Here is a 15,082-nt window from a genome sequence, read left to right as displayed (position 1 = left end):
GGAACCGCGAGACCGGTACGGTCGCAGGTTCGAATCCTGCCTCGGGCATGGATGTGTGTGATGTCCTTAGTTTAGTTAGGTTTAAGTAGTTCTAAGTTCTAGGGGACCGATGACCACAGTAGTTAAGTCACATAATGCTCAGAGCCATTTGAGCCATTTACTGGACTTCTCTAAGACAGAAATTCCACTTGTGGCTACGTAGAGGACTAGAAGCCATGTAATATTCTCAAAGTCATCCACTTCTATATCTTCGTACATACTCCGTAAAACACCGTACAGCGGATGGCGGTGGGTACCTTGTACCGCTACTGGTTACTTCCTCTAATATTCTACTCGCAAATGGAGGAAATGAAAAACGGCCGTAGGAAAGCCTTCCTATGAGCTCTGAATTCTCGTATTTCATCTACATGGTCCTTACGTGAAATTTACGTTGGTGACAGAAGAATCGTCCTGCAGTCGGCCTCAAATGCTGGTTCTCTGAATGTCTGCAGTAGTGCCTTGCGGAAAGATCATCGTCCTTCCTCCGGGGATTCCCATTTGAGTTCTTGAAGATAGTACCTCGTGGTGATCTAACCAAATCTAGCAGCCTACCTCTGAATTGCTTAGACATCTTCCGTCAATGCGACTTGGTGGGGATCCCAAACACTCTAACAGTATTCCAGCACGGGTTGCACTAGCGTGCTATACACTGTATCTTTTATGGATGAGCTACACTTTCCCAGAATTCTCCCAATAAAACACAGTGGAGTATTCGCCTTCCCTACTACCAATCTGATTCGTTTGCCCAGTTTCTTGGTCTCAGTGAAATTTATGCCACATCATTGTGCTTTTGGTGGTGATTAGAAGTTTCGAATACTATCTCGACACCCCGAATGTTCACTTTGTACCGCTCACTTTGGATGGCGATAATAGATCGGAATCTAATGCCGCCTGTGCTGCATTATTAGTCGGTTCTTTGCGGCACCCTCCTTAAAGTCAGACCTGGCGCTCATTTATAGCTTCAACGCCCCCTCCATGCCGCACTAGAACGGCTTACATCGACCAACAATAAGTGGGGACCATCCCGTGAAGCCTTGGTTATTCTACGCGGTACCGCTCTACACTGCGGCACTCCCTTCACGCAGAAAGCAGATGAAATCTTTAACGGTATTCACGCTGGTTTCCTGTCATCGGAGCCCTGTCATTTCCATTGATCAAGGCTTTGATTACACGCTAAGGCTACGCACCTTCCGATCAATTCCGCGCCGCTGCGTCTTCGTTCTTGAAGGCCAGCTATCCGCCCGCCTGCTGCATATGAATAGCGCAGCGGAACCTCGTGCCGGTAGAGTGCGTAATGAGGTGGCGTCTCGCTCCGGCTTCATTGTCCCGTCAGCTTTCACCCATTAAAGTGTCGGAATATTTTATCATGAAAGACTGAATACGTCTAGGTCGAATAAGGTACCCGTTGGGAAAATTGCCGCATAAGAAATGTAACACGTGTCCCTGAGCGCTATCGCTGAGGCACAAACGTAACATCATAATGGAAATACCCAAAGAATTCCTGATTTTGTTTAAGTAAACGAATACTGATGTCAGCTCTCATTTGATGAAGTTGCAAACAAGCGTGTTGATATACGAAGCCTGCTGAAAAGTAACGCCTCCTAATTTTTTATGTGAAAGCTCTTCAAGCTTTTTAAACAAAACAAATGTTATTAACATTCTACATTTTTATTCTTCATGCCCACGTATTTATTGTTCAACATAGCCACCCTGGCGACGAACGTATTTCCTGCAACGAGCGACCAGTTTGTTGATACAGTCACTGAGGAATGTTTGACAGAGCAACAACTTCACCTCTGCTTGCACCTCTTCACTATCAAACTGAAGTCCTGGATGTCGTACTTTAAGTTTTGGAAACAGATGAAAATCAGATGGGCCCAAGTCGGGACTGTATGTTAGATGATCGGTGACAGTGAACCCAAGGCGTCGGATTGTAGCAGATTTCGCAGCGCTTGTGTGTGGTGTGGCATTGTCATGCTGAAGAAGTGGGTACTCTGTATGAGGACGAACTTGTCGAATACGTCCTTCCAGTTTTCCAAGGGTCTCGCAGTACCTTGCACATTTTATTGTATTGCTTTTAGACATGAATTACCAATACACCACCGTCGGCAAGTGATGGTTGAAGTGATCACTGTAGCAAATATCGACTAATACCAATATTGCTGGTCTCTGTTTTGATCACAACCGAGGTAGATTCTTCCTACACGTCGGTCAGGGGCCTGAAGATGGCGTAGCAAACCGCCGAAACTGGTTGCCAAATAAAATAAGGTTGGAAATTCGACGGCTGAAAGGTGTTTAATTAGACATCCTCTTGAAAACCATTAGTGACATTACATCTTATTTCAGGCATCATTTATTTACCATGTTTCGCATTATATCTGGACGCTACGTAAGGTGGAAAATTTGCTATCATGAGCTGTAATACAGAGCGGTACTGCAAAGCATAGGGAGCCCATTTGCACAGCCGGTAAGTGGCGAAGGAGGATGGTCGCGTCATTTATCTCTGTATGGCGTTGGTTGTGTGTGACGAACCGGCCATTGCATAGGAGTGTATATAGCAGAGCTGTTATAGACACCGAGGTACCCGACATACAGGCGTGTAATAACTACTTTTTCTGTCACAAATATTAACAACAAGAAGCCACTTTGAACATAATAAGTGGCAGGGGTAGTCTAGGAGTTATTAAAGATTCTTTGCTATTATTAAAATACTAACTGAGAATCCGGTGTTGCCTAGGTATGTATTTATTCCAATTTTATTAGCTGATCTCCTCCATCCCACTCTCCCTGTCCATCCGCCCCTCCCCTTCCATTGTTTCCTCTTTGTCCAGCTGCACCATCCCCTCTGCTTCCATCATCTCCTCCTACCCTCTCTCGTCCATCACCTCATCTTCCCTTTCTGTGTCCATTTCCCCCTCCCTTCTATTTGTCCACGGCCTCCTCCCTTCTACCTGTGTCATTTTCTCCTTTCCACTCGCTGTTCACCCATCCCTGCATCTCCCTTTTACCTCCACGTTATAGTCCCCACCCCAATAGCAGATTGCCAATTCTTACTCCCACACTATCTATTTCCAAATAGTAAGTAATATGAGTACCAAGTTTAACGGGAATCGATCCAAGGGTTTCGGAGGAGAATTTTACTCGTGGTTTTCCCGGGTATGCACGTGTCACATGTATTTCATAAGTATATAACAAATTTCACAAATATTTGTACAAATTTGTATCACTGGCGAATTTTGCCCTGCAGTTTTATTTTCAGGCAGATCACTGTTTATGACGTCCTACCTCTTGGACTATGTGTCGTATAGTGATATAATTTTACAGGTACATTAACTGGTACATGCGATTATGGTCAGAAAAATATAGTACTAAAGCAGTAACAAATTGGAAGGTCGAGCCTGATACATGAACAGCGATAATGTAATAAGCGATAAACTTTTTTCGTTTCATCATTTTGTAGTCGATATTAGCGAGAAAAATTCTCGTATGTGTTTGAAATCATGTGTAAAATTTGTTGAAAGTTATTAAGTGCTCTCATTCTAAAATAGTGGGGGAATATAGCGTGGTTATTTACGAGTCGTCATCTAAGCTTATTTTCCACCGCCATCCCCACATGTTTGAGAGGTACATTGTTCTTACTACCACAGTGGCTCTTCCCAGACAATAAGTGAGATGTGTACCAGGTTTGGTTGAAATCGATCTAGTGGTTTAGGAGAAGATATGGAACAAACACACATACATCCACTTTTATATAAGAAGAATAAGATCCACATTTCATATTGTGAAAATACGGCCTGTCTTAGTGACAAGGTGGTAGGTCACTTGTAATGGCACCAAATAAAATAAAATGAAAATAACACGAGAGCGAGTAATTCTTTCCTTGCTGTCTCACGTGAAAAAAACAAGCTGAGTTTAGCTCAAGTGCTCCTGCTTCACCATCTACGGACTCGTGGCTATACTGAGAAAGAAACATTGAGGTTTAGTTCAGGAGCGGATCTTGCACATTTACAAAAATTCGCAAATACAAGAAACCAAAGATCAGACTGCTTAACGGTCAGTGCATCTGATTTCTTTCCTGAAGACAGAGGTCAAATTCTCGGTACTGCCAGTATTTTTCTTCTTTTTTCCTTTTTTTATTTTTTTTATTTTTTTTATTTTATTTTATTTATTTTATTTTTTTTTTTTTTTTTTTTTTTTTTTTTTTTTTTTTTTTTTTTGCGGGATGATTAGAAACCAATGGGGGATCAACTTGAATGGGAAGCAGAAGCTCTGAAGCTGACAACGGCTGAGATGTGTTGATCCCAAGTCCTTCCACACCACACCCTAATGCCCCTATATGGCAGGGGACGACACGGCGGCCGCGCGGCCTCCTGGGCGTGACGGCAGAGCAAGGCGGCACTCACCCTGAACTCGCCGCCGCTGCCGTCGTCCAGCTCGAGGACGTAGCCCTCGACGAAGGAGGTGGGCGGCGGCTGCCACGCCACCGTCACGCTGTTGTTCTCGGCGCTGCACTCCTCGGGGATGATGATGGGCGCCGCGGGAGCTGCAGAAACGAAGTCAACTTCAACATTCACGGTACACTGGAAACACACAAGTAATATACTGTTACCCATTTCAGCTGCACAATTGTAATAGTTTTTCTTGTTAACAATCAAGCCGGAAAACGCGACTGAGACCAAAAGGGAAGTGTGCTTCATACTTTAGGTTTAAATAAGCTACGAGCACGCTGCATGCATAGAACCAAAGAAGGTGAAATCGTCTAGGTTGATAGGACGCGTTGTGTTCCTCTTCATTCACTACCTGATCAAAACTACCAGGACATTGCTACGTTATGGAGAATCTACCAATAGATGTTGGTTGGTTGATTCAGGGGAGAGGACCAAACGCGAGGTCATCAGTCACACTGGGCTACGAAAAGATGGGGAAGGAAGTCACCCGTGCCCTTTCAAAGGAACCATCCCGGCATTTCCCTGAAACGATGTAGGAAAATAACGGCAAACCTAAATCAGGATGGCCGGACGCGGATTTGAACCCTCCCAAATGCGAGTCCACTGTGCTAACCACTGCACCACCTCGATCGTTATCGTTAGATGTCACGAGAGTCGGATCTGCCTGTCTAAAACCAGGCACTGTGTATTCTATTCTCAGTAGAGGAGAAGTAATAGCAGAATGGGTCGGTCACGAGACCTCAGTGACTCTGAACGTGAACTAGTTACCGGCTGTCGCCTGAGTAACAAATCCATCGGGGTCATTTCAATCCTTCTAAGGATACCCAAAATCGATTGTTGATGTGACTCTGAAATCGAAACGGGAAGGAACAACCACAACTAAACCAAGCCACGGCAGACCTCCTGTAATGAAGGACAGGGTCTGTCGAGCATTGCGAAAGGTTTGTGTAAAAAAATGGCATGAAATTAGAGGAAGGAATCACTCATGAGTTCCAGAGAGATACCAGCAGTCCAGGCAGAACAGTGACTGTGCGTAGGGGGTAGAATGAGTTACGATGGTCAAGCAGCTCCTCATAAGCCACACATTTGTGTATTCTGTATTAAGTGATGTTTGAGGTGGTCTAAAGACCGACACCACTGCACAGTGCATGACTGGAAACGAGCGATTTGGAGTGATGCATCACGTTATACTCTGTCGCGCCCCAATGGAAGGGTTGGGGTTCGACTAATGCCTCTACGTGTAGTGAAGTACCGAGAAGGTGGTGTTACGGCATGAGATTGATCTCCGTGGTTAGGGTATGGTTCCAAATAAAACTATAATTGCGGAAGGTTATAACCAAAAGCTCGAGGACGATAACTGTTTCTATCAGCCTGACAATGCACGTCAGAAAGAAAAATCAATGGCGAGATAATGTCTTGAATGAGATGATCAGTACAGTACTGCTATTATCAGCCCTTATTTCACCTATGCTAACCTGAACGGTGCACACGCTAACTTTCTCACGTTAATTCTTTCTCGTCTTCTGGATGAAAAGCCGCTAAGATCAAGATGGCTTATCTGGTACCAAAACGGTGGATGTCCAGGAGATAATGAATTGCGTGTATGGCGTTTTCTGAACCGAAGGTAACCTGGCAGACTGGTTGGTCTTAGATGAACAGTAATTGGCCTTGTTACTTATTAGACTCCTGACACAACACCTCTCGGTTCAAAATGGTTCAAATGGTTCTGAACACTATGGGACTTAACATCTGAGGTCATCAGTCCCCTAGAACTTAGAACTACTTAAACCTAACTATCCTAAGGACATCACACACATTGATGCACGAGGCAGCCGCTTGACACTCCTCTCGGCTTTTTTCCTTAGGGATGCGATATTCCAAAGGCTCCAGAGACGATGGAGGGAAGTATCGTGATTGTTTCTACGTAATTCACTTCATCAAGCAACACTGAAAGCAGGGATGAATTCTTTCATCCATCGCTTGGACCAGTGTATCACTGTCCATGATCACCACTTTTCAGCATCTTTCAATCATTTCGTGTCCGCAGTGGTTTGCAGTACTACAAAGCGGTATTAAAGATCGTCGTTTATGTTTCTTATTATGTAGAATTTTGTGAACATGTAATACGTTGCTGAGCATGTGCTGAAGGGAGAAAATGGAAAACTAACTAAAAAAATAGGGTGCTGCTTAAAAAAGATGTACAATTGTTCATATCCTCTTAACGAATCATGCTGATTATTCTCCCTCTGGAAGCTAAACAATATTTGCGTGATACATTCGTTATTTTACTTCTTGACTAAAAGTTATTTGGGGTGATCAAGATCGATGGGACAGCCTGTATATTCTGCGCAGAACACAGTGGAATGTGTCTTGTTTCACTGTTAGCTACTCCTTGTTTCAGTCGATTCCACTATCGGGTGAGCAAAGTGGCTGTTGCGCGCCTCAGTAGGCGCTCTAATTTCTTTTATTTCCTTATTTCTACATCAATATTAACCAAATCCTTAGTGTTGCGAGATATTTTTCTCAGATCAGATGTATTGACAATTTTCACCGCAAACTCCACCTCATCTGTCCAATTTAGGAATTACTATTAGAATAGCCGTGAACTGAATGCTTCCCATTTGCTGAAAGGTACAGATCCACTACTGGAAGTTTCAAGTATGATGGATGTCCGTTTTCTCCATTATGCTGTCTAAAGACACGACTGAGCCTTTTTTCACCACTGTAGTTTCTTCTTAGTCCCATGCCCTAATACCAGAATGACGTGGAATATCATCGATTCTTCGTGTTTCGTCCTACCCAGAACAAAGCTTATCGATGCTGTCGTATCTCTCTCTCTGTCTCTCTCTCTCTCTGTCTCTCTCTCTCTCTCTCTCTCTCTCTCTCACACACACACACACACACACACACACACACACACTTTGTGCATCTGTGTGTCTCTTGTGATCACATAGCCTTCAGCAGTGAAGCCTTTGAAGGAGGGTCATGTTGCTTACGTCTGCATCTCCGGTGCTAATCCCCGACCGATACATATCGCCTTACAAGCGATGAGCCGACGCCACAGCTGCAACCCTGGCGGCGCCGGACGGAATCACCGGAAGACTGCCGGCTCTGTATACGACCGCTAGCTCTCTCGCCTTCACGGTCGTTGACCTCTTGTCGATGTCTTGCGGAGGTCATTAGCACCAGTCAGAAGGTGCTCCTCATCTCTGTGTGTTTTTATGTGTGCGAGAGAGCGAGTGCGGCGATACATCATCGAACTGAATGTTCTGCGCTCCCGTACAAGTCATATCGTCAAGCTTTTGGTAACACCACCAAAGCAGTTTCATCTGCACCCCTATTGGGGGTGTTACCCAGGCCGATGGAAAGCTACGACACTAAAAAAAGTACTTGAAATCTTTTGTAAGTCGGCCATCAAACAATAAATACGCCAAAAGAAGCTTTGTTTTATCACGTGGTATGCGGTTAGAGGAGACCAAAACGACTGAGCCAAATAATCGGAGGAATCTGTAATTACAGTAATAAAAGATGCAGGGTTCGAGAATATTAATCTGTGGTAGTCGAGTTCTAAGATCAAATTGTGGGAAAGCCTATTTTTGATGAGACAAACTGTCTTCTTCTACCTAAATACTCGGCCCAATCATATAAATGTGAGAACCGCTTACGTACAACGTCAACGTGCAATAACCACTCACAGGTGATAGGTTGCAGCACTAGTAGTGCAGAGTATATAAAGCGTGTCCGGAGCGTGAAAAGCAGTGCACTCGTTGTCGTATTGCGTAAATGAAGCGATTTATCTGACGTCCAAAAGAGCGTGATGATTAATTTTCGGGCCAAGGTTGGAAAAAATTATGAAACGGCGGAGATGTGTACGGGCGAAAAGACGTGCAGTTGTTGACCAACTGACCGCCCAGATGAACCAAGGAGCCATCAATAGTGTCTCCTCAACGACCGTTCAGTGAACGTTGCTGCGTATGGGCCTCTGCAGTAGGCGCCTGGTTCATGCACCCATGCTGACTGCTGTTCCTTGGCGACGAAGGCTGGAAGTTGCTCACAATTACCGCTACTGGACGTCCACTGAACGGCGAGAGGTGGGCTTTTCAGACGAATCACGTTTTGACAGATGTACGGCCCTGCAACAGCCGTCGGAAGTATCCAGGACAGAGGGCATTCCCTGGGTATTCTTGTGCTACTGGAAGGCGCAGTGGATCAGTACAAATATGCAAGTATCCTTGGAGACAATATCCACCGCCACGTGCAGTTTGTTTTTCCGCGGCACGACGCCATCCGCCGATAGGACAACGCAACGCGTCACGCACCTCGCAATGTACGTGAGTTCACTGTACTTCCCTGGCCACCAAACTCCCAGGATTTAAGCCCAATCGAGAATATGTGGGGCCACCAGGACCGGGCTGTGCGCGCCATTGATCCGCAATCGAGAAACGTAGCTCAGTTGACCATTGCACTGGCGTCAGCATGGCTCCTCATCCCTGTCAGTACCTTCCACAGCCTCACTGACTCCCTTCCTGCACGACTCGCAGTGGTCCGCACTATAAAACGTGTCTATTCAGGCTTTTGACAAGTGCTTTAGTTAACGTGACTGGGCAGTGTATTATGCCATTACTGCCAGTGCGTTATTACGTACGTCGCAGAACTTCCAATTTTGCTAGTAAGGTGTACGATGAAATTGAATCACATGCTTTGCTCGCATCATTCAAAACATGCGATATCAAGTTCTTACTTAATGTCAGAGGCTGTTAATGCCTCATCAATAATTTCTGTAACAGCTGAGGTGATATATCATCGCTTTTTGGAAACAAAAATGATATGGCCACAGATTGTGCTACACAAAATAGCTACTTAATGGTCTTTTGACTATTGTTGCTTCACGATGTTGCCATTGTAATGTAAGTATAAGACAGAGGACTACAAAAAGTTATCTACCCTGCAGCAGTACTGTGCCAAGGGAATAACTCACCCGACCCCGCCCTCCAATACCAATCGTAACGTCGGACTTAGTACTACAACGTTGCTTCCGGCTACTAGAAAACCTACTCTGAAAATACCATTTGCCTCGAGATCTTCAAAGTAATCTGGAACCCGTGCCACTTTTAAATGTGGTATTTATCATAATCAAAGATACCAGCCAGATGAAGAGTTTAAGTCGAGAACCATAAAAGAATGAACCTGTGAGTAGCTGGCGTACATACAATACGACACCTTAAACCTATCGATGTGACAGATTTAAAAGGATTATCAAATCAAATTGCTCACAAGTAATGTGCGGGAAAATGTGTCACATAGCAATAATGATTCTGTCTTCATCCTATACATTGACACATCTCAGTCTCCACACAAATGGACAGGGCAGACCATTGAGGGACTCTCGGTTCGTTAGAATAAGATCCAAGAGTGGACTGAGTCAACGACATTCCTAACTAGAAAATTAGAAATTTAATAGTGCGAATTTACAGCTACGTTAAACATTTTATGTTGCTAATATACTGCGTTTTCCAAATTCTACTGAAAGCATGTTCCAGCACAACGTCACTAGCAGTGAGTGAAAAACTGCATCCTACATTTTATTTCAATAAATAAATAAATAATATCAATGAAAATTTTTAAGACATACTGAATGCCAAATATGATACACAATTACTCGTAGAATAAAAGTATTTTTCATCAGGAGCGTGAATATCAAGTGATATCACATTTCCTCAAAGCAGTTGAAGTATGATACGCAGTCACACTGCATACTTGTACGCTACAGACTACAGCTACGTGTTAGAGCAGACAAGAGAACATTAGTTTACCTGCAGGAAGCCTCTCTTCTCCTTCCGCGGCAGCTGCGGCCCAGAAGAGAAGAAAACAAACACACATTATAGAAAAGGGGCAGTAAAGCGACAGGTGCGAGAGAGGTCATCATGCGTAGCAAAGAACTAGAAAGAAACTGCGTAGCAGATCAATTTCAATCATAAAATCATCGCTTTGCGCTTCAAGTGCAACGAGTGACTGGCTGTAGTTTATGTGATACTAACGACATTAGTGTTGGTATAGACCAGTTGTTCCAACCTTTGTGAAACCATTACTCCTGAGTGCAATCAGATATTAGATATTACCCCCCTAATCTTGACTATTAGTACCTAACAACATTATAGAATGAAAAAGAATTTTCTTTGAACACTTTCTTCTTTAAAATAACCAAAGATAAATGATATTTAGTTTTTGGTATTCTATTACACCACGAACTAATAAGCCAGTGAGACAATTGGTACTGCTCCGTTCTGATAACATTTTTTAATAGAATTTCAAAGCAATTTTCAGCGCATTGCCAGTGCTACCTTCAATTCCTCCTCAACAAAGAATGTTAACAATTTATATTGGGGGTAGACATTTGTAACAAAACATGATTTTCTGCACCACTCATCTCCATGGTGGCACGTGCTTCGCCCACACCCTGCTTCTCCCTTTAAAACCAACCAAATTAAAATGTGTCCACCATACTTAGGTCTAATGTGTGTAATCGCTTCACTGATCAACTCTTTACCACTGAACTGAAAGAAATTACGACTACCATTAATAATAATAATAATAATAATAATAATAATGTGTAGTCTCTACAGCAGTGTAGTATCCATTTCATAGTTACTGTTGTGTTGTGCTGTCAATTAGTTCGTTTGTTGTTGCAAAGTGAACAACATAGGCAACTTAAAGAGGTAGTAGTAAGGACCAAGAAAAGATAAAATGTCTCAAAAACATAGGCTCTACAACGCATATCGTAAGAGCTATGAGCAAGTGTTCAATTGAGAAGGTTGTTTCACAGCATCGAAGATGAACAAATACTCATAGCTCCTCAGGTATGCTTTAGAGCCCATGTTTTCTAGACATTTTGCCTGTCTTGGTCCATACCACCACTTATGGAAGTTGCATACCTTACATTCTTAGCAACAATAGTATCGGTACATGTATTTACCTGTCAGAGATATCTGAATAATTTTCTATTGTAACTTTCGACACACTCGTTTCCAAACCAGAGAACCTTACCTCAAACTGATACCTTTATCATTCTCCATCATCCTAGAAAGTTTGTAACGTCACGGATTCACCCTGTATATATTAATACATTAACAGGCGCCGGCGCCTTAACTTTGATGCTCTGCAGCATTGTTGGATGACGTTTCCGGTCTTGGGTTCCTACGTAAAACTTTATCTACTGAGTCCCCTCTACAGCCTCTATAAGTATGTAACATGAATTATGAAACAGCCTGTGTTTACACTGAAGCGCCAAAGAAACTGGTATAGCCATGCGTATTCAAATACAGAGATAAGTAAACAGGCGGAATACGGCGCTGCGGTCGGCAACGTTTGTATAAGACAACAAGTGTCTGGTGCAGTTGTTAGATCAGTTACTACTTCTACATTGGCAGGTTATCAAGATTTACGTGAGTTTGAACGTGGTGTTATAGTCGGCGCGCGAGCGATGGGACACAGCATCTCCGAGCTAGAGATGGGCTTTTCCCTTACGATTATCTCGAGAGTGTACCTAGGATATCAGGAATCTGGTAAAACATCAAATCTTTGACATCGCTACGATCGGAAAAAGATCCTGCAAGAACGGGACCAATGACAGAAATGCAACCCTTCGGAAAATTCCTGCAGATTTCAACGCTGGATCATCAACAAGTATCTGCGTGCGAACCATTCAACTAAGCATCATCGATATGGGATTTCTGAGCCGAAAGCCCACTCGTGTAATCTTGCTTTACGCCTCATCTGAGCCCGTCAACACCCACATTGGACTGTTCATGACTGGAAACATGTTGCCTGGTCAGACGAGTCTCGTTTCAAGTTATATCGAGCTGACGGACGTGTACGGGTATGGAGACAACCTCATGAATCCATGGACCCTGCATGTCAGCAGGGGACCGTTCAAGCAGGTGGACGCTCTGCAACGGTATGGTGCGTGTGCAGTTGGAGTGATATGGGACCACTGATACGTCCAGATACGGCTCTGACAGGTGACACGCACGTAAGCATGCTGTCCGAGCACCTGCATCCATTGATGTCCATTGTGCATTCCGACGGACGGCAGTTCCAGTAGGAGAATGAGACACCTCACACGACCAGAATTGCTACAGAGTGGTTCCAGGAACGTTCTTCTGAGTTTAAACACTTCCGCTGGTCACCAGATTCCCCAGACATGAACATTATTGAGTATATCTGGGATCCCTTGTAACGTGCTTTTCAGAAGAGTTCGTACTCTTACGGATTTATGGACAGTCCTACAGGATTTATGTGTCAGTTCCTTTCAGCACTACTTCAGACATTAGTCGAGTCCATGCCACGTCGTGTTGTGGCACTTCTACGTGCTTGCGGGGGCTCTACACGATATCAGGCAGGTGTGCCAGTTTCTTTGGCTCTTCAGTGTATCTCGTTTTTACTGTCATACATGCATGGTACGAAGTATGTGTGTAGTGGCTGGACTACGAAAGGAAGACATTCGTACATTTGTTTCACGAACTGTAACCTCAACCACGTTGTGTTACGCATTGAAAGAAAATGAATTATTGGTAACGTATGTAATCAGGATTTGAGTTTCACGAGATAGTGATAACAGTAATGATCATTTTAAAAATTTAATTTCGTTACTGAAACAGAACTGATTTTTTTTTTTTTTTCCTGTTCAGAAAAATACATTTTCCTCCTCTGGGGCTGTTACCCTCAAGTTGGGAACTACTGGTGTAGACTATTGTTTACTAAGACAATTTGAAAGAACTGGAGCCGCTAACAGTTAAACACTTGTTTCTGTAGACAGGACTTTTCCCATCTGGCGAATACTGGCTGTCAACAATGGGATTCGAACCCAGGCTTTATTCTTGCAGGTGAGCTATACGGGCAGTCCTGGCAGTAATGCAGGCTTCGTTGGAGAACTTCTGTAAACCTTGCAAGGGAAGAAAGAAGGTTGTGCTGGTTTTAAATTGTTGAAACAATCGCTGAGGTGTTAGCTGAAAAGGATATCGTTTGCGAAAGGCACTTTCCTCTCTCTCGTAACGAAAACGTCGTCTATAGTGATAAACTTAAGTAAACTTTTCTAAAGGAGGAGACACAAATTTAAGGGACTAATAAACGCCACCCCTCTAAACTTCTTAATGAACAGATTGAATTCACGACCAGTGCCTACTTTTCGTTATATGAGAAGCTGTTGCAGGTTTTATAACCTGGTACAGATATGCTCCTCCCTCTACTGCACACATTTTTCTTGTCTCCGTTTCGGCGAATCTGTTGTGCCTGCATTCTTTTTACCCTGGTCTGTTATGCTGCTTTCAGTTCATTTATTTATGTATTGTACATGCAACAATCCGCTTTTGAGCGCTACCTTTTACGGTACATTTTAACGGTAGCTCAATGTCATACTTTTTTCAGCCGTGAAGCTTTTATTAATTTCATTACTCACTCTGTCCATTTTCATTATGCGTTGGCTTCGTGCCGCCATCAGTTCCTCGGATCCGATTTTGGTATGCCTACTCTGTCGGTGACTTTTTTTATCGTTTGACAAGCTGCAGTCAGTTAACTTGATTGTAATGCATATGGCGCTTACACTTATTTGCAGCTTCCCTTTAGAATTTAAACTAAGATTTCTCTTTTGATCCACGGTATAAGTCTTGGTCCCTTTTAAATGCATTTTAATAAATTTACTTTATATGTACGCAAACGTAGTCTAAGATTATATTTCTAACTGTTTATTATGCCTTGGCAAACTGTAGTCGGCCAATTACGTCTAGCACCCAAGTCTCCTAAGCTGTTACAGTTGATAGCCTACCATTATGTACATTTTTATACCACTTGCCAGTTTATCTGTTTAGATCAACCTGATGATAATCAGAGTGATCGAAACCGCCAACTGAAAAAACAAATACACTCTACGATAAAAAAAAAAACGACGCACCGTGAATAATTTACTCGAATTTAATCGGAAATCGGGAGATGTGATGTACAGGTATAGACAAACAAATTCTTAAAATATCAGAAAAATTGATAATTTATTCAAGGCAAAGAGCTTCACATACTGAGCAAGTCACAAAGTGAACAAGTCCACTTCTCGCCCTTATGCAAGCAGTTATTCGGCTTAGCATAGATTGAGAGAGTTGTTGGATATGCTCCTGAGGGATATCGTGCCAAATTCTGTCCAAATGGCGGATTAGATCGTCAAGATTCCTAGATGGTTGGAAGGCCCTGCCCATAATGCTCCAAACGTTCACAGAAGGGAAGAGATCTGATGATCTTGTTGGCCAAGACAGGGTTTGGCAAGCAGGAGGGCAAGTGGCAGAAACTCTCGCCGTATGTGGGCGGTCATCTTTTTGTTGAAATGTAATCCGGGACGGCTCGCAATGAAGGCGTAGAATATCGTCGATCTACCGCTGTGCTGTAAGAGTGCCGCGGATGATGACGAAAGGGGTCCTACTGTGAAAATAAATGGCCCCAAAACATCACTCCTGGTTGGCGGGCCGTATAGTGGGCAACAATCAGGTTGGTATCTCACCGCTGCCGGGGGCGTCTCGCGTCCTCGGCCTGAAATCTCATTGAAAGAATTTTCT

General features: G+C 43.5%; 1 protein-coding gene across 1 annotated transcript in view; it reads right to left on the bottom strand.

Moving 5' to 3' along the window:
• Window positions 1-15,082, bottom strand: part of LOC126417003 (E3 ubiquitin-protein ligase TRIM9-like) — a 150,070-nt gene that overhangs the window by 94,089 nt on the left and 40,899 nt on the right. Inside the window, exons 5-6 of the mRNA XM_050084890.1 lie at window positions 10,301-10,333; window positions 4,443-4,582 (exon numbers count right to left, since the gene is read on the bottom strand). Of these exons, the coding sequence (XP_049940847.1) occupies window positions 4,443-4,582; window positions 10,301-10,333 (173 nt within the window). The remainder of the gene's footprint in view (window positions 1-4,442; window positions 4,583-10,300; window positions 10,334-15,082) is intronic.

Source organism: Schistocerca serialis, chromosome 8, assembly GCF_023864345.2.
Source record: "Schistocerca serialis cubense isolate TAMUIC-IGC-003099 chromosome 8, iqSchSeri2.2, whole genome shotgun sequence".
NCBI lineage: Eukaryota > Metazoa > Arthropoda > Insecta > Orthoptera > Acrididae > Schistocerca > Schistocerca serialis.
The sequence above is the reverse complement of the archived record's forward strand: the minus strand, read 5'-3'. Positions and strand labels throughout refer to the sequence as shown.